Source organism: Monomorium pharaonis, chromosome 1 (assembly GCF_013373865.1).
Source record: "Monomorium pharaonis isolate MP-MQ-018 chromosome 1, ASM1337386v2, whole genome shotgun sequence".
In the NCBI taxonomy this organism is placed as follows: Eukaryota; Metazoa; Arthropoda; class Insecta; order Hymenoptera; family Formicidae; genus Monomorium; species Monomorium pharaonis.
Genome location: NC_050467.1, coordinates 10,074,942 through 10,096,361, shown reverse-complemented (window position 1 = coordinate 10,096,361; position 21,420 = coordinate 10,074,942). Strand labels below are relative to the sequence as shown.

Genomic DNA, 21,420 nt, shown 5'->3' with positions numbered 1-21,420 from the left:
TTATAATATTTATTCTTGAATCACATAACGCTAAAAACCTTGAGAATAAATTAAACAATATAATGTACAGTTTCGGATTAACTTGCCCTTTTTCAGCGTGAAAAAACGATGATAGTAACTAAAATTAGATATTTACATATTGTTGAAGTCCAATTATAATACAATTATAATTGTATCTTAATTAAGACTGGAGAGCCTCCTGTTTGCCACCGCCGGAGTTAGACGTTTGTCTGTCTGTGTAAAGTTTTTCGTGATTCTGTTATTTTTATATTAAAAAAATTTTTTATCGGACTGACGATTTATTTGGAAAAACCTTTTGTTGATATAACATAAATAAATCGATAATTTTCAATTACAACGGACAATTGTAAGATGGATGTTCTTTGATTACACCGATTAATGATGTATAAATTTCGACTTGGCTCCGATTAGAGATGTGCCGGATATCTGGTATCCGATCTATCCTGCTACTTTTTTACAATTCGGCCGGATAGCCGAATAGTACTTAACTATCCGGCTATCCGGCCCATTTGGCCATTTTTCACAAAATCTAGGTACGATTAACTTAAATAATATTAAAAGTTGTTAAGAAATATGGAATATCTGTTTACTTATATTATTTTGTTTAATTATTTATTAACATAAAGTACTTTTACTTCTTTGAAATACGTCTATTTTTTAAATATTTTATATTTTTCATTAAAAATATAAGCATTTCTGCATTATCTGGCAGTAACCTATTTCTATCTTCTGTATACACAGCTGCTGCGGCACTAAATAATTTTTCTGAATTTACAGAACTTGGAGGTGCACTACAATATTTCAGAAATAATGTTTTTAAATCTAGAAACTCTGGAGCATGAGTTTTCCACCATACTATTGGGTCTTCTTTTTATGTTAATAAATCTAGTGCCAGATATTTTGCTATTTCTGCAGTAAATACAGCCTTTTTTTTTGTTCTGTCGCTGAGTTGTCTGTTAAGAAACGTGCTTTTTTCTTTATCTGTACTTGTATCAACATCTGACTTTGATCCATTCGCATTTCGTCGAAACATTTCCAAATATTTTCATGAACAACATCATGAAGACTATCAAAGGAAGGTGACGCATCTGCAGTATGATTTATAGTGATAGATTTTTGGGGGGATGTTCTTAGAAGTATGTTTTTTATTGCTTTTGTTGATAATAAGTTCTTCAATAATTAATTCTTTAATTTTGGCTTTATTTCTTAAAAAACGAGATTTGAACGTAGATCCAAAAATGTAGCATGTGTAAAACAAGATCTTTCTTGAATATTAATTTCAGAAGAATTTAAAAATCTGTTTTCAATTTATTTTTTTAAATTGTTTTTTCGAATTGTTATATCATTTTCTTGAGATTGAATGCGTTTCGACAAATAAGACTGAAGAGTAGTTATTGCCGGTACTACATATGCGATTCTTTTATTATCGGCACTAGCAATATTTGTTATTTCTTCTATTGGTTTTAAAACAATAATTATGTTTTTAGTTAAATGCCACTGATGCACATCAAGAGTAGGAATATCATATTCTGTTGCATATACAGTGACAGCTTGTTTTTGCTTATAAAGACGTGATAGCATATAGTATGTCAAAATTCCAACGAGTGACGACATCTTGTATTAATTTATGAGTTGAAAGTTTTAAGTTTTTTTGAATTATTTTTAATTTTATGCAAGCTTTTGATGAATGATTAAAATGAGATACAATTTTGCGACATTTTGCTGTAATATCAATAATTTTTCTTTGCGCAAAAATTGCATTGTGCACAATCAGTTGTAACAAATGTAAAAAGCACCTGACTGATTCTGCAACTGTAAGCTCTGTAATACAAAATATGTTTATTAACTTATGTATATATACGTGTGCGTGTGCGTGTGTGCGTGTAAACGCAGTTTTAAACTTTAGTAAAATATACGTATAAAGTTATCTATTCCTAAAATCGTGTTGGCAGCATTATCTCTTACAATCGCATGGATTTGATCAATATTAAAATTCCATTCTTCCATAATATTATTAGGCGCATCCGCAATATTGCAACCAGTATGGCTGTTGGAAAAATGCTTAACTTTTAAAGTATATTTTTCTTTTTGAAATGTTTCAGTGGAAATATAATGCGCTGTTAAACTAATGAATGATTCATTGTTTACTGAATTGGTCCAAATATCTGTAGTAAATGATATACATATATTTTGCAGTTTTCAATTTTGTTTTCACTTTAGCCCTTATTTTTTTATATATTTCTGGTATTAGTGTTCGCGAAAAATAAGTTCTATTTGGCAATTTATACCGGGGTACTATATATTATAAAAGATTTGAAAATCGTTCTTATTCCACTAAAGAGATAGGTTCTGCGTCTAAAGCCATAATCTCGCCTATGAAAATGCAATTATTATTATAATATAATGCTTTTATAATTAATTTATATTAAAATTAAATTTATTTCTTGATAGAAATACGTATTTGATTGATTATTGTATTTACGTACATATTTTACATTCTTTATCTTGTGATCAATGGTCATTTGCAAAATAGGTTGAGTATAACATGTTTGTTGTTCTTGTGTAAGATTTTCATTGGAAATTTGGATATTAGATTTATAACTCTCATTGGCATCTGCTTGTTTTTATTTTCACGTTGAGTTTTGTATACTAAAGGATGTTTATGCTTTACATGATTCCACAATGGCTTTGTACTGAATAATTTCGGTGTTTTTCCACGAACAATTTTACTCGATGAAGATTATTTAAGACACAATTTACATTTTGCTGTTGATTTATTATCACTACAAGTTTTGAAATACTTCCAAATACGAGACTTGAACTGGGCCATTGTAATTCATATAAGTTAATTTTATGAACAGTACACATACACTTCTAATTGTAGAAGAAAATGTAATATTTTTTATTCACAATTCACAATATTAGAAACTTTCTAAAATACTTTTATTAAGTTAGATTAGACAGAGTAGCATTTGAAGCATAGCACCATCTGTGGACAAAATATGCAACTAGAACCGAGAAACGATCGAGCCAAAAGATAAAGAGTGTCTCAGACGCGCACAGTGTAAAACAGATAGTACAGACACCATCAATCAGATTACTGCTTTAATTAAAGTTGGGATAAATTTATAGATTAGTGGTGTCCGTTTTATACTTTACATATTTGGGCATTACTCAAGAAATACTAGATTAAAAAAACAAGAGCAAAGCATAATTAAATTTATATTTAGCTTTTTTTCCGGATAATATATCCAGTTATCCAACTATTGCCAGATAATATCCGGTATCCGACAATAATGAGTACAAAATTATCCGATATCCGGTTATTCGACAAATTTTCTATCCGGCACATCCCTAGCTCCGACTCTTTGATAATGTTAGAGAACGGTTTTCTGGAAAAAAGGCGGACAACGATTACCATGGCGAAGAATTGTTAGTTTTTTTTTAAACTGACTAATTATGTCTCTGAATAATTATGTCTCTATCTATAATAATTATGTCCATTTATAATCGTGTAATGGAAAATTGTATTATAATTAGACTTCAACAATATGTAAATATCTGATTTCAGTTACTATCACCGTTTTTTTACACTGAAGGGCAAGTTAGTCCGAAATTGTACATTATATTGTTTAATTTATTTTCAAGGTTTTTAGCGTTATGTGATTCGAGAATAAATATTATAATTTCTTAATTGTTTACCAACTCAACTTCTGCTTGTTTTTGACCGTTTTTCCTCTTTTTAACTTATTTCTTAATATTTAATTTGGATTACCTATTATAATGAATGCTTAATCAATTTTGCTATAACCTACTAGTTTATTTTGTAGTAGATTGGTAATTACAAGTTTAAAAATTCTTAAACCGGCGTAATCATAGATAAGGGTAATTCTATCTAGAAAAGGTAAATTCGTAGTGTTTCTTATTTATTATTAAACCTTATTTAACAAGACTTCTTAATGTTTTATCGGAAAACAAATAAAAATATTTGATGCGTCTTAAAAAACGCAAGCATTTGTTCAGAATGAGTTAAAATGAATAGCATTTGGTTTATAAAACAAATTTAAAGCAAGAGAAAATTAGAAAACCTTACAATTTGAATTCATTTCGTAAATTGAAGATGCCTAATACTTTTTTACCAAGGCTGTACGTTTACTACATTATGACATTTCACAAACATAAAAAGACACACAAAATATTTTTTTAAAGAAAACAAGAAAATAAAAACTTTTTTATACAAAACATTTTAGGACGAGGATGATAAAGAATCCACCACAGACAAAATTGTGGGCAGGAGAAGATTTCGTGAACTTCGCCAACGCATGCAAACGGAAGATGATGATATTCCAATTAACAGCTCTCCTCCAGATAGCCAGACATCTTCCATCGAGGGTGTTTATCCTTCTTCCAAAACAAGCCATCCATTTCGAATTATAGAGCATGACACTCTTAGCTTACAAAGTATGACATCTTTAGGACGAGTGGGTCGTATTCTGGCAGGTGTTACAGATAACGCTTCTGGCATACTTGTATCTGGTATATCTCAGTATCCTCCTTCTGCCATCCTTACTCGCGAAGGTCAAATGTCCTCTATTGTTAGCATTCCAAGCAAAGATGAGGACACAACCTCTGGTAAGGTGTCCCAGTCTTCCAGCATCGTTACGTTATCGGGAGATGCCTTGCAGGAATCCTCTGTTAACGGCAGGTATAACTATGCTTCTCACTCACAAAGTGACAAGACTATTGTGCTTCAAGAACCCGATGTTATCGCTAGTACAAAGAATAACGGAAAACCAGTAGAAGATGCTGCAATGCCTGGTGTACCTATTGCTCCACCGCGTCGTAAAAAGAAAACAAAGACAAATATACCAAGTGATCTCACTGTAAGATTTATCATGATTATCTCTTTGTTGGTGTTGTTTAACAATATACAATAATTGAATATAATTTGTTTTACACAATTAATTTCAGCCTTCCTCAGAAGTGCTTATCCCAGCATCGCCACTTCCAAGCCCAGCGAGCACTATAGAATCAATCACTCGAGAATTTGAACATTCTCTCGATATTCGATCCGCGACGAAAGGCCAATATGTTGTTAAACCGCAAGTAAATACTTTTCTCGTCTTTTTATTTCTAATTAAGAAAATAATTTTCTTGTTAATAATATTTAAAACTTGCTTATAATTTTTGCTTTAATATTAATTCTTTTAATATTGAAGCATTTTTTCTCCAAATAGACACATATATATTATGTATTTTAAGTTTGTTTTTGACTTAGAGATGGAATTTTCTTCTTATGATTGAAAACTATTGATTTTTTTTATAACTTTAATACTTTTCTATCGAATAGTTAGAGAAATTATGTAAAAAAAATCATAATTTCATTATATAATTTTTAAATGATGACTTTGTGATTTTAATCTTTGTGCAAAATCGATTTCTTTTGAAATCTATTTTATTTGTTTCTTTTTAGACCATATAACTTTTGTCTAAATATATTTTTGATTTGACTTTATCGTACGAAAATAAAAGCGGTATTAGATTAAACTTAGAATATTTGTATAAGCTGGATATCCTATTTAATGATAGAATATTTTGAAAAGCATTTTAGAAAACAAATGTTCCAGAAAAGTATGGTTTTGAAAGGAAACAAATAATAATAAAATCAATTAAAAAAAATTTTTTTTTAGTTATATGAAGGTTATCATTAAAAAAATGGAATTATATAATTTTTTAAAACAATTTCTCTAATTAATCTGCATATAAAAATATTAAATAAATTTATCGAAAAATCAATAATTTAGAAGATTTTTGTACACATTATTCTGAAATATTTTAAGGGGACGCTAAAGTACCCGTCAAACTTGATCGTGGTCGATAATGTAAGAGTCATTCGTGCATATTATTAACAAGATTTTGTATCTATTTCATTTATAGATTTGGAAATTTTTTTCCAGAATTAAAGTACATGTATTAATATCAGTCTTTGAATTGAACTTTATATTGAGAATGAACATATTTTTTCAGACTGCTTTTTTTATTAACCTGTATTTGCAATTATAAAAAAATCATGAAGTTAATATTTTTTTTAAGGCTTTTATTCCTAGTTCGAATTGCACGACATTGTTCGTATATGTAATCCCTAGAGGAATAAGGTTTTATTTTGTACATATATATTGTACATTTTGTTGTATACTAAGCAAATATTTTCATCAAGTGACAATTTTACGTGCAAAAATAAATTTTTTGTGTTTGACATGAACTCGACCTTTTTCTTCTAGATTTTGGTGCGTATTTTAATTCTGTAAAATGGTTTCGCGATTCTATAAAGTTAATTAAAAAATTAGTTTTTATAAAAAATCTCGATAAAACAGACGATTATAGGCTTCCTTTAACCCATTAACGCCCAAAAATACGCAATTTTTCGTTTATTTTTGAGCTTCATTCTCAATAAGAAAAATGAGAAATATTTTGACCAAAACCATATATCTTACTATTTTTGAGTATGCTTTTTCGATTTCCGGGGTCAAAATTACATTTTTATGCCTCAGAAAACCAATAAATATGGCAGACTTTAAGTGTACTGAAAAGTACTGAAAAATTGGAAAAAAATTTTTTCCGATAATTTTTTTCGAATAGAAAAAGTATTAGGATCCATTTCTAACCGCGTCCAAAGGTGGATAAAATAGTTGAAGTTTAACGAGAAATTTTTTTTAACCCCAATTTACTACGATCTTTTCAAAATGGCGGAAATTGCAAGAAATTTAGTGAAATATGGATTTTTTCTGAATAATTTTATGAAAATCAAGCATTGTCAAGTTTTGTGTATGAATTTTGGATGAATTCAACATTGTTCATGTTTTATTAGAATTTACAATCTTAATAATGGCAGATCTAATCTTAATAATGAACTAAATCAGAGAACTAAAAAAATAATTAATTTTTTCGTGATTATTAGCAACAGAAGTTTTGAAACTATAAGTTTTGTATGTTTTTTTATGTTTTGGATATCGCAAAATGGCGGATCCAAGATTGCGAATGGAAAATAAAAAATCTCAGAATTTCCAAATAAAAAATATCGTATTTAAAAAATAATTTCTTCAAGAAAGTATTCTTGTCAATTTTTCATTAGATGCGTTGTTTTTGAGAAAATGAAATTATAAAGTTTTGAAATTATAATCACTATAACACTTATTCTTGAACTATCAAGCCAAAGAGAACCATTCTTCGTACGTTTCTACTATAAACTATTCTAAGGGTTTCTGAGGTTGCTGATTTTAAATCTGGTGATAGATTTTTAAAATTAAAAATGGCGGATTTAATATAATGGATGGAATATAAAAATGTTAGAATTCTGAATAAAAAAAGTCCCGCAACTTTAGTATTCTCAAGTAAATGTACTTGAAGCTTCCGTCTGTTAGCCGTTACTCGATGAATGAACGTTTTGTAACTCTTACCACGTGGAGGAGGACGGTTAAGAGTCTTTGTTTTTTTTTTGCATTTTAAAATTTTTGGCTTTTTCTCCCTCCCCCCCCCCCCTTTTTTTTTAATGACTATTGCTGAAACAGAACTTACAATAATATATATTACATATATTACAATATTTCTGAGTTTTAATTATGCATGTTTTTGAGGAACATTTTTTCTTGAGAGTTTTAGTATAAACATCGTGCGATTTTGAACGATGTTTTTTACCATTGTCAAGGTAATATCTCGCAATATTTATTGCAAACTCTTTTGATCCTACTTTTTTTGACTGACCCAGTCAAATGCGTTGTATAAAAATTGGCAAGAATACTTTTTTTAAGAAATTTTATTATAGAATGCGATATTTTTGGGGGGAAATTCTGAGATTTTTTATTTTCCATTTGCTATCTTGGAACCGCCATTTTGCAGTAACCAAAAGAAAAAAACATACAAAACTTAAAGTTTCAAAATTTCTGTTGCTAATAATTACGAAAAAATTAATTATTTTTTTAGTTCTCTGATTGCCATATTGGATCCGCCATTATTAAAATTGTAAATTCTAATTAAATATAAACAATGATGGATAATACTTAAGGAGAGCTTACTGTTTACCGAATTGGTTAAAATTTAACAATATTGTGTGTTTTTGTGCATAAGAACACGAATCTGGCAGAAAAAAGCGGCGCTCTGCCCCGCGAAGGAAGTTATTAACAGTAAAAATTGACAACTATTAGGTTATAAAACCTGTCATACTGACGAAATGTTATGACTTAGGCATGCGCAGACACACACACACACACACACACACACACACACACACACACACACACGATAGGGAACAATATAGGGAACAGTTAATAAATTATTTAATCGAACATAATAATTTAATAAGTAAAGAAATACAGTGTCTAAAATGTAGTAATAAATTAATAATTAATACAAGTAACCTTATATTTTGATACCGAAAAATGCGTTATGAAAAAAATTTACAAAAAAATATGTAAAAAAAATGTATGTTTCAAAGAAATGCAAAATATAATACATGGTTTAACAAATAATTATTTTAAATTGCTGTACTTGTAGAAGCCTTCAAGACATCTGTTTTATCATGAATCTTTGGTGGATACAGTTCTGCAATCGTACAGAAAAAACTGCTTAAATAGTCTTCGTAATTATGAACCCGTTTGAAAAGATATTTAGCTAAATATCCCGCTAAGTGTGGAGTACGCGTTCCATACCGTGGGATATTAGCTCTTACCTCTCGCCAAACGCGTTCGCTGTGCTAGGTGTGGGCTCCTAAAAATTAAAAACTGTTAATAGAACTGTATAGAGAACGCGTGGGCGTGGGAGGGGCGGAGCTTCTGCACCCCCTCACCGTGATTTTTTTCTAACTTTAACCAATTTTATGTGTCGCACATGTAGTCACGGAGCATGCGCATATATGGCCATGGGACCATGTTCAGTCGCAACATTTCGTCGATATGACAGGTTTCATAACCTGTCAAATAGTGAACTTTAACGATTAATATCGTCTTGCGGGTCAGAACGACGCTTTTTTCTACCAGATTCGTATTCTACGCACAAAAACACAATATTGTTAAGTTTTAACCAATTCGGTGAACAGTGAGCTCTCCTTAAGTATTACCAAATGATATTGAATTTATCCAAAATTTATACTATAAAGTTTGACAATGTCTGATTTTCATAGAATTATTGAGAAGAAATTCATATTTCACTAAATTTCTTGCAATTTCCGCCATTTTGAAAAGGTTGCAGCGAATCTCGTTAAACTTCAACTATTTCATCTACCTTTGGACACAGTTAGAAATGGATCCTAATACTTTTTCTACTCAAAAAAAATTATCGAAAAAAAATTTTTCCAATTTTTCAGTACTTTTCTACTTAAAGTCCGCCATATTGGTTTTCTGAGGCATAAAAATGCAATTTTGATCCCGGAAATCGAAAGAGCACATTCAAAAATAGTAAGTTACATGGTTTTGGTCAAAATATTTCCCATTTTTCCTATTGAGAATGAAGCTTAAAAATGAACAAAAAATTACGTATTTTTGGGCGTTAAAATAAAGTGTATAATATTTCTTTAATACTTTTATCTTTATATTATAATAAGAAAGAATTAATTAATGTAAAAAAAATATTGTGGTTAAAAAATATAATTACTAAAGTCTGGATATTCATGCACGATTCTATCACGCGCGGATAACTGAAATAAAATTAAAATAAAATATGTGAAATATCTTGAAGAAAGTATTAAATTTTAATAACTTTACTTTAATACTTTTACATGCAGACTAATTAGAGAATTTATATTATGTAAAAATTATATTGTATATAATTTTATTTAAAAAATAGTGATAATTTTTATGTGACTTAAAAAAAAGTAATTTTTTGGAAAATTGATTTTATATACTATTATATGTTCCCCTTTGATCCTCTATACAATTTTTGTTTAAAACATTTTTTTATCAAATTTCAAGTATTGTTTTGTTTTCAAAGGAGGGCCGGTAAAAAATGCCGATTTTAGCCCATCATCAACTAGCGCTTAAAATTTATATAAATTATCGTTGCTAGTGCCCTCAGAATGCAAAAATATTTTTTTGAAGTTATGACTCATAAACTAAGGTAAACAAAGCATTAGCTGTTGCTCAAGACGAGGGGGGGAGGGTCTGAAATCGCAGTTTAGGAAGTAGCCCGGGTAGTCGATGTTCGATCGAATTTGGTCACATTCAATGATGTTCGATTAATGGTCGGTCAAATTCGGTCATGCTCAATAATGTTCGACTAATGATTCGACTATGGTTTGACCTTAGAACATATAGACATGGAAGGGGAATGCTTGTATCGAAAGTTCGTCCAAATAGTGTGCCAGAGAGAAAGATATATAAAGAATAATTGTCCTCTGTGAGCATGCGTCGAAATTGACAGACGTTTAAGTTAAGATTAAGAGTTAATATAAAAAGTTTATATATTGTTTATAATAAATAATAGTGAAGTGAAAAATGTTATATGAAATATAATGATAATATAGCAATGTAGGGATTAATAAATGTAAGGATTAATAAATGTTTACATACACTATTAATATATATGTATAAATATATATTTACTCGTGTTTAAAATAAATTTTGTAAATTTATGTCAAATATATTTTTTGTTTATTACATTGGTAGCGCACTTCGTCTTATAAAATAAACGTAAATTAATATATATTTCTATAATACTTTTAATTAGTTGAATTTTGTGATTATCGAGTATATCTTGTTCTATAATATGCTCTGTCATTGCGCTGTCATTAAAAACGGAATGACAAATATTAAATATTTTAATTGTTAAAATCGTTTTAATATTATTTTTGCTACGAATTATACAGTAGTTTTCCCTAATAATTTTTTTACAGAATTGTATTATTTTAATAACATCTTTAGAGGGAAAGATCACGTTACTTTTGTCTTAAAATAATTAATATTGAATTCGTCGATTTCGCAATAATAAAAAATGGAACAAATACGACAGATACACTGGCGCAAAAAAACGGGACAAAAATAATAAAGTATTAAATAATTAATAGTATAATAAAGTATTAAGATAATTAATATTGAATTCGTCGATTTCGCAATGATAAAAATGGAACGAACATGACAAATACACTGGCGCAAAAAAAACGAGACAAAAATTTTGACTGAATTTTTAGGCAATATTAAAAGTGACTTTGCGAAAAATCATCAACTCAAAACATGAACTTTTTTATAAATTAAAAGGCAAAGGATCTACTTTAAGAATCCCTAGGCGAGAGTTTGATTTGTTAAATGTGACCCTTATATATCACATGAAAATCAAACATGGTTTTTTTTTTTTTTTTTTTTCAAGTAAAAGTTTTTTATCTTTTTTTACAAGTTTCTCGTTAAAATTTTGTTAATAATCCAGATTTTTAAAGCTCACTTTTTTCTAACTAATTTTTAAAAAATACACGTTGATTCGATGTTTTTTGTTGATTATACACGAGTTTAAAATTTACACTTCATTTTAGAGTATATAAAAAAGGGCTGATTCTTTAAGTGAAATTTAAATTTTTATCGGGTAAAACTATACCGTCACCACATATCTTAATATCGTTGGATGCTACTTTATTATTTACAAATATACCTCGAGATCTTACGATACAGAGCATTATAAATAGGTGGACATTTATTGAAAATAATACCTCCATTCCGTTAGACAGTTTATACATGCCATTAATTTTATTCTTGCGTCAACCTTTTTCACGTTTGACAATAAAATATATAAGCAAACATTTGGAACTCTGATGGGCTCACCTCTGTCACCAATTGTGGCTGATTTAATGTTGCAGGATCTCGAGAACAAAGCGTTAAAAGCATTAAAATTCGAAATTCCGATTTATTATCGATATGTAGATGATATTCTATTATCTGTACCACTGACAAAAACTACTGAAACTGTCAACATGTTTAACAGCTCCCATTTGAGACTTCAGTTCACTTTAAAACTTGAAAAAGACCGTTGTCTCAGCTTTTTAGATCTTTTGTTGAGAGTGGAGAACAACAAGATTATAATTTATTGGTTTCATAAAGATATGTTTTTGGGAAGATATTTGTCGTTTTTCTTGCATCATCCTCGTCACAAAATAGGAACAATCTATAGTTTAATAGATAGAGCAGTTATGTTGTCAGATTCATCTTTGGCAAAAGAACCTCGTATTTTGCATCAATATATTGTTAGACAACGGTTATCCATTGGACCTTACTTTTCATGAAATTAATAACAGAGACTTAAGCAACATTTCAATAATCAAGTAAAACTCATAGATTCTCAAACTAATCAGGGTGCAACTGAAAGTCAACACATAAAGAAAAAACATTTTGTATTACCTTATATTAGGCACATATCTGAAACCGCCTCATCTTTTGTTAATAAAGATTTGTTCATGGTTGGCTTTCGTTGCCTCAACAAATTAAACATATTTATTAGAGTGCAGAAGGACATAAACGATATAAATCTAATGAATAATATTGTCTACAAAATATGCTATAAGAATTATAACGCGCCATATGTAGGACAGACAAAAAGACATTTAAATACCAGAATTAAGGAACATGCGAATAATTTTAAATTGGAATCGTCGAGACATTCCGTGGTAACAGAACACATGCTAAAAAATAACCACGTGTTTGATTGGAATAACGTTAAGATATTAGATTCTGAATCAAGATACCAAAAAAGGTTAATTTCAGAAATGATCCATATTAAGGAGCAAGTTAACGGCATTTACACAAGGACACGGAGTGTCTCGACATATTGTTTGACATTTTGTCGAAAATGACTAACAGACAATGAGTTCGCTCATTTTGCCTCTGACTAACGTTACACTAGTTTTTGGCGCTTTGTCGAATACTCTGCGTGTTTGTTGCTTGTTCTAATATTGTCTGGGATCAACATATATAAGTTTATCGTTTTTTGCAATACGCATATTAGTTTGTTATTTATAAATTACACGTATTCCATCGGGTTTGATTTTTTAGTTTTCTCGACTATTTGTTCTGTCCTTTTAAGATGAAAACCGACTTGCGGAAAAATTTTATTATTTATTTGATTAGATTATTTCTTCGTTCACGTTTTGATTTGTTATGACACATTTTTATAGACGATATGCTGTTTCATGGTTGTTCAATAGTCATCATTTTTTAACTGTTTAATTATAATTTCGTTAGCGTTATTTCACTCATGTTTAAGTTTATAAATATTGGTAATTTGTTACGAAGAGGACTACCTATAGTCGAAACGTTTCGAAATTTGTTTAACATTTTAACACCGTTGTTTTTTAGTCGCATTTATAATTTTTTATTTTTTATTTAATAAATTATATTGTATTAGGATAATTTATCTTGGCTCGATATATTAACCCGTTTATCGTATTATTTTTTAATTTTTATTTTTTATGTATGAGTATGTGTATGTGTATATTTGTGTGAGTTTACGAATATAGATGATTGTGACCTTCCGTTGACTTCAGTGAAATGAACGCGTCAGTTATCCTGGTGTTGTCAGTTACCCTTAAGCTATATTCAGATCAATAAGTGCACCAATGAATTTCAGAGCCACATAAAGTGCAAAATCTCACGTGGTGCACACTGGGTCACTGATGACAGCGGTATAATTGAGTTAAACATGAATAAAATCAATGTGCAATATCATATTGATATTGTTTCATGGTATCCAAAAAATACTGTAATTATTTGCTAAAATACCCTAAAATGCCCTAAATTTCAAACTCCGTGTATAATCAATAAAAAACATTGTATTGTGTATTTTTTTAATTGCTTAGAAAAGAATGAGCTTTAAAAATCTGGATTGATATTAGCAAAATTTTAACGAGAAACTTGTAAAAAAAAGATAAAAAAACTTTACTTTTTTCAATAAAAAAATGTTTGGTTTTTATGCGATATAAAAAGGCCACACTTAACAAATCAAATTTTCGCCTAGGGATTCTTAAAGTAGATCCTTTTCCTTTTAATTTATAAAAAAAGTTGATGTTTGGATGATTTTTCGCAAAGTCACTTTTAATATTGTCTAAAAATTTGGTCAAAATTTTTGTCTCGTTTTTTTACGCCAATGTATTTCTTAATAACTTTCTTACGACAAATCCACTGATGTATTTGATCACCTCTTCAACATATGGGCTGAGTCATATCGTCGCTTTTACATTCATTTTATTGTTCTTAAACATGTGCTTTTTAGTCAATTTAGTGGCAGTTTGTAAACCTTCTATTTTTTGGATTTTTTGGACAGATGCCATCTTCTACCAGTAAATATTTTTTTTTTATTGTGACGTAAATTTAATGTATCTCCCAAAGGATTTCTAATTAATTTAATCATATGAGAAGGTTCAAAGAAACAAAATTTTCTCTTTTGTTGCGGGATTAAAAAAATAAAGTTTAAATTGTTTTCCTAATTCAAAATTAACACTCAAATTAGTGCACATACTTAAATTAACTAGTTCCATCAATGTATAAATTTTTCTAATAAACTGACTCTCTTTTCCGCTCAATGAATCAATTAAAAAATAACCTATTCGAACTTTCCAGTGACCATTTAATCCAACCAGCATGAAAACTAATGCGCTTTTCGCTTGTGGAGGATTATCTATATCGGCAATATTATTATTAACTTCTAAATCAACATAGCCGTAATAACGATTTTTATTATATACTATTTATTGCCGAATCGCAGTCTCATCTATTACTAAATTACAGATAACATGATTATCCACTTTACGTGCTTTACATTTTAAAGCTTGTAATATTTCGTCAGTAAATCTTGGTCGACTATTTAGTACGAAATACCATTTTCGGATTATCAAAGGTTCAGGAAAAAGGTTTTTGAACTTCTCACGTGATTATACGTTTTGGAGGAATAAAAATTGAGTGTAAGAGCAAATGCTCTCAATTTTGCAGAGTACTTGTGTCGAATTTTTTTCCGTTTTATAATCTCGTTAATAATTTGGGAAATTTTTGCATATAGAAAGAATAATATTTGTAATATGTGTGACACAATATATTTTTGTGCGTGCGTGCGTGCGTGCGTGCGTGTGTATAATAGGTATATCTAAAATGTATAAATCGTTAAATCTGAAAAGTCTGTTTGAGTAGTATGTTTAGCAAAGGTCAATGAACTGTCACAATCTTTACTTTATTACAATTCAAGAAACTTTTGCAATAATCATTCGTTAGTGATTGTCGCATTTAAAGCAATGTATTTTTTAATTGTAGCACTGATGTAGAAGTCTTTGTAGGTGTTCGAAAATTTAAGCATTAATTGTCAGTGTTTAAATGTTTGAACATCTACGAAGACTCCACATGATTCTCATTATGTTGGCGACATGACAACAACACATTTAACTATAATAATTGCCAAATTTAGCCACATAACTGAAGTATCTAAAAGTTATTAATTATTAATTAGTTTTTTTTTAATTCTTATTAAACAAATATAAAATAATTATTAATTTTTAAATTAATACATTGCAATTATTTACTTAAAAAGATTAATGCATTTTTTTTATACTACAAGTAACTTGACAAACTTTGATTTTTTTTTTTTATTGATGGCACAGCATTAAGTTTTATGTATGCACCTTTACTAACTTTTGTCTTCAAATCCTTTTTGCAAAAATGATTTGAACATAATCTGTTGGCTGTATTAAGAACGTTTTCATTAATCCCACAAAATGTCAGCCAGTACTTGCGAATTTCTTCTTGCTTGGGAAATCTATTGATAAAAGAATTTTTTATGTCTTACATAATATGCATATTTATTTAATTCCTCACAAAACCTAACCTAACCTTAATTGCATTATATAATAAATTGTATAATATAAATACAAAAATGTACATTTTAATTTACTTACGTATAATAGGAAACCGATTTATCCCGATTGCCGTAAAGAACACAATAAACACAAAAAATTTTGTAATTTAAAATTTATTTATTTAATTATTTATTTATTTATTTATTTATTTTACTATGTGCCGAGGAGTTCGGTTATATAGAATGCGTCGAAGTTGTTGCGTGACGATCAGTAACGATTTCGATGCATGCGTACAAAGGACAATTATTCCATGTATAGCTTTTTTTCTCGTACATTACTTGGACACACTGTCGGTCCATAGAAAACATCGGCATTTCCCTTCCATATCTATATATTCTATATGTTCTAAGAGTTCAGCTCATTCACGACATCGCGACGCAGTTGCGACTGACTCCCCCTCCCCCCTTATCACGGTTTCAGCCCTTCTTGAAAGACTCCGTCTATACCTTTGTCTATGCTATGGATGCGTTCGAGGAGATGCTTTTAGCGTTATCAGCATCAGTCTATTCTTCTTCTACTTTTAATGAAGATAGATTGATTCTAGTAGCACTAATAGCGTCTCCCCGAATGCAGCCTATGACTTTTCCAAACTTACATACTGCTATATTGGATAAGTCATTTTGAATGACAGTCGATATTTATATCACGTTTGAATAATAATTCCACAAAGGTAATTAAATCACCTATTTTGAGGATACCGCGTAAAATATTTGAAGATCTACAGCATAACATTGTACTTTATTTTTGTATCTTACCAAGTTTTTATCGGAACTTTTTAGGCTTCAAAAAAATATTTTTGCATTTTGTAGAATATTAGCAACGATAATGTATATGAATTTTAGGCGCTGGTTGATGGTCTAAAATTGTTACTTTTTACCAGCCCTCCTTTTATTGTTTTTCTGTTAAAATGGAACACTCAGTAAATACATGTATTTTTTAGGATGAGGATAAGCTAAAAGCAGAAGGTCCATCTACTGAGGAATTAGAAAGGGTAGAAAGAATGAAAGCAGATTTGCTTAGTCGATCGAGTGAAAAATCTAGTAGTCCATTAGGATCAGCATCGAGCAACAGTATGGGTCGTTATTCTCTAGGCCCACATAAGTTTTCGGGCATGAGCCCACAAAGTTCCAAAGAAAGGCGTAAATCTGCTGGTGATCAAGATTTGGTTAAGCAATTAAATATGTTTGTAAGGACTAGGACAGACTCTGGCAAGCGTCTTACCGACATGGTTTGTCAATCAATTATGCTAAATCAGGCCTATCCAAAACCTTTGCGAGCTAAAGCGCCTAATGGTCCTTTATGGCATACTGAACGTGGTAGGTAATGCGCGAGGAGTTCGTAAAAAATAATTTTTCTGCATTCACACTGAAAGCGATTAAACGCGACACGCGACGAAATGACTGTAATATTAAAAGATTGTTTAGTATAATTTAAGGTATTTATATTACAGAAAAAGTACTGAAGTATTTATTGATAGTGAATATATACCGTAAGTAAAAACAAAATAATTTATTAATTACATAATTCTATCTCTTCAGTTTAAAAAATGTTCCTAGAAATACAAAGGAGATTGAATGCATCAATAAATCTTAATAAATTTTTAAAACATCCAAATATATTCACAGTTTCGACAATATTCTCTGTATATAACATGGTGCTGGTTATCGCGCATTGCAAGCGACGAAAGTTGAAACTGGCAATATTTCGAACGACGTTGCACCGAATCTTGCGACGGATGCGACGTCTGAAAAAGCAGAGCTCTTATTGGTTATTGCTAATTGCATCCAATGTGCGAGTCTATTATTCTATGTCTGTGAAGCTCATTACATTGTACACCAATCTTTTTAACTTTTATTTTTTATTATAGGAAGTATTGTTTATGTATTTATATATGTATATTTTCAGTATATATTTTTTAGTAAGATTGTTTAATATTATTCTATTGACTCGACAATGCTTGATACTTTTGTTGTTGATATTTTTGTTGTTGAAATATATAGGTACCTAAAATGCAAGTAAATTACAATTAAATTATAGTTTTACATTTCGCGATCAGATACAATATCAAAGTTTCTAGCCCTGATGATGCAAACTGCAACGTTTACAAAATGTCGGCGTAACGCTGTACTGGGACGCGGCATATACCCAAGAGCCCTTTTTATTGGAAACAAATTATAATTTAATAATAAAGTATGCGATGTAAATTTTCTCTGTTTGAGACTTAAATAGATAGATGTCAAACACATTTATATTTTTCGTAATAAAAATTTAAAGTATTACCAGAAAAAACCAAGAAAACTTGAAAAATTTTAAGGAATTATTTTGTTATTCTTGAACACCATGGATTTTCACGAAATTTTATTGGAACTCAAGAGAATTTTCGGAATTTTACTTGTAAATTTAAATTTTACTTCTCTCTGACAAATTATTTTTTTTATTGTCTTTTTCTAAATTTTTATACTATAAAATATCGACAATTAATTATAATTTTTTTACTCATAATTATTAAAATTAGCAATAAATGTGGCATATACATCCATATATTTACGTAGATTTTTGTGAATCGACAAATTTGTAAAAAATTAATGATAATAAAAGTTTTAGTAAAATTCTATTAAAATCCATGATTTTCAAGAATAAAAAAAGATATTTCTTAAAAATTTTTACTTTTTCTCAGTATTTTTTGGTACGAATACACGTTTTTTACTACGAATGTATTAAGTCTCAAAGAGATAAAATTTATATTGCGTATTTTATTCTGAATTGTGTATTTAATCACATTTCATATTCTGCATATATTTTTAATGAGTTACATTATTACAAACAAATCATTGTATGATATTTAGTTCCCAATTTTTCTTTTTAATACTTTCTGAAAATTAATATTAAAAATTATGATTTTTCTTTATATGATTGCAAAATGTAAAACAAAGTAAATTTCAAAATTACATTTAAAAAAAGCTTGCTAATCTTATCAGAAATTTAAAATAAAATTCCCGCAAAGACCGAGATATTAAAAAAAATTTTTTTACAAAATTTGAGTACATCTGGAAAGAATATGTTTAAAAAATGTAGCAATAATAGGCTTTATACAGGTACAGGATAGGTGAAATATGCGACAACTGCCAGAAAGAGCATAGAGGACTCCTCGGCGTTTTTGTTACATAAACTTAAATAGGCTTGTATTCAGGCACGGCTCTCTTTTTTTATTTACTGTCTGTCTCGTTCTATCGAGGTAAAGAAGAGGAAAAGCTTTAGCTCGCGAACCGAGTTTTAGACATGCCTATTCTAAACGCATATATATTCCACATGTGTTAAGGATATCTAAAATAAAAATGATATGATAATTTAAAATACTTTTCCAGGAAATCTTGGAACAAGTGCCTGTAACGAATTTAGATACAGGGGAACAGGTGCCATTAAGTATAGCAGAAGATAAATTACCGCAATGTATCAATCCTTTATCATTACACATTATGAGACTTACTAAATCTAAATATATAAGCAATTCTAGTCTTGAGAAGGAGAAGGAGAGTGACGAGGAAAGCGTGGACAGTAAAATATCTAGTATACCCCCAGATGAAGATGTATCCGTAGATAGAGTTCGTAAACGAACACAAAAGTTGAAACGATTCCTAGGATCAACTGTTAAAAAGACAATGGACAAAGCTAAATCTATTGCGCAAGAAGTATCGCACGCGAGGCATAAAGAGGATGTCATGGACATAGTGGATGAAGTTTATCCTGGTGAACAACAATACATAAAATTAAAAGCATCAAACAGCCACAAAGGTCCATATGAGTTTAGCTGTCTGCAGCACGTTCAAGATCTTAGCGGGGAACATGTAGGTCCCGTCTGGTGTATGAAGTTTTCAGCCTGCGGTCGATTGTTAGCCACTGCAGGACAAGATCGCGTTCTAAGGATTTGGGTCCTACGAGATGCTTTCACATATTTTCAGGATATGCGAACCAAGTATAACGCGGAGAAGGTCAGTCCTACTCCTTCACAGGAATCGTTAGTTTCACAGCAGTCGATGGAAGACCCTAATGTTGTAGCTAGTGCCTTTAGCGAGATCGAAGGAACAAAAAGCCCATTTATGCCAAAACCATTTTGCACATACACCGGTCACACTTCGGATCTGCTTGATGTATCGTGGTCTAAAAACTATTTTGTTTTATCTTCATCGATGGATAAAACTGTACGGCTTTGGCATATATCCCGCAAGGAATGCCTATGTTGCTTTCAACATATTGACTTTGTAACGGCTATAGTATTTCACCCACGAGACGACCGATACTTTCTTTCAGGATCGCTAGATGGCAAATTACGTTTATGGAATATTCCTGATAAAAAGGTTGCAGTATGGAACGAAGTAGACGGGCAAACCAAATTGATTACCGCGGCTAACTTTTGTCAGAACGGAAAATTTGCGGTTGTGGGCTCGTACGACGGTCGTTGCATATTTTATAATACCGATCAATTGAAATATCATACGCAAATACACGTTCGATCGACAAGGGGAAAAAATTCTACCGGTCGCAAAATCAGCGGAATCGAACCTATGCCAGGAGAAGACAAAATATTGGTTACGTCCAACGACAGTCGCATTCGTTTGTATGATTTGAGAGATTTGAACCTGTCATGTAAATACAAAGGATACGTTAATATCAGTAGTCAAATTAAAGCGAGTTTTAGTCCAGACGGTCAATATATAGTTAGCGGTTCTGAAAATCAGTGCATTTATATTTGGAAAACCCATCACGATTATTCCAAATTTTCCAGCGTTCGTAGAGATCGAAATGATTTCTGGGAAGGCATAAAAGCACATAATGCCGTAGTAACATGTGCTGTATTTGCGCCGAATCCAGATAGTATTATCAAACAGATCGAAGCAAGAGAACGCTGGGAGAATAAGGAGGAACAAAAAGACGTGTTAAATACTTCCAATGTAGATGTTCCTATTGATCCTGTTGTCGAGCAACGCACTAAAGGTTGTGGAGGACACGTTCTTGTAAGCGCTGATTTTAATGGTTGCATAAAGGTTTTCTTAAACAAAACAAAACCAAAACACAGCTCCCTACCAGCATCTGCACTTGCGTAACGTAATATTAACGTAATAATTTATGAATCTATGCGACAGTCATATTGATCAACGAGATGATGTACGTGCGAGCGTATCCTCGTGTGTCGTGCGAGAACGCTTCTCTTTCGTCTTGTGCGCAACTTTTGGTTGTTTATCTCGAGAAAAACCATAATTAGGTGTTTTATTTTCTTTTAATGATATTTTTACATCAAGTATTAGCACTAATTTCTGTATGTGTGTACGCGCGCGTGTGTGTGTAAAGTCTAAAGTGATGATATGTGTTGACATTTTTTCTTGTCATTACGTTTATACGCTTAAATTTAATGATAATTTACATTATTTGAAATGTAACACATTTGGAAGCAACTATAATTTTACTGAACGTTTTATTGTATTAAGTAAAACTAATTTTGTATGTGCTTATATTTTGAATATTTTCTTTACCAA

The 21,420-nt window shown here is 30.3% G+C and overlaps 1 protein-coding gene and 1 long non-coding RNA gene across 4 annotated transcripts in view; both read left to right on the top strand.

Moving 5' to 3' along the window:
- The window catches only part of LOC105830730 (WD repeat-containing protein 44), a 58,535-nt gene extending 37,115 nt beyond the window's left edge, over positions 1-21,420 (top strand). For all 3 annotated transcript variants that reach the window (XM_028194784.2, XM_028194785.2, XM_036293755.1), the window contains 4 exons: positions 4,272-4,904; positions 4,993-5,127; positions 16,830-17,117; positions 19,255-21,420. In XM_028194784.2, coding sequence (XP_028050585.1) covers positions 4,272-4,904; positions 4,993-5,127; positions 16,830-17,117; positions 19,255-20,991 — 2,793 coding nt within the window. In that variant the 3' untranslated portion in view covers positions 20,992-21,420. The remainder of the gene's footprint in view (positions 1-4,271; positions 4,905-4,992; positions 5,128-16,829; positions 17,118-19,254) is intronic.
- On the top strand, positions 17,115-17,507 carry LOC114255616. Its single transcript, XR_003626844.2, has 2 exons — positions 17,115-17,205; positions 17,340-17,507. It is a non-coding gene; the product is annotated as an uncharacterized LOC114255616 (long non-coding RNA).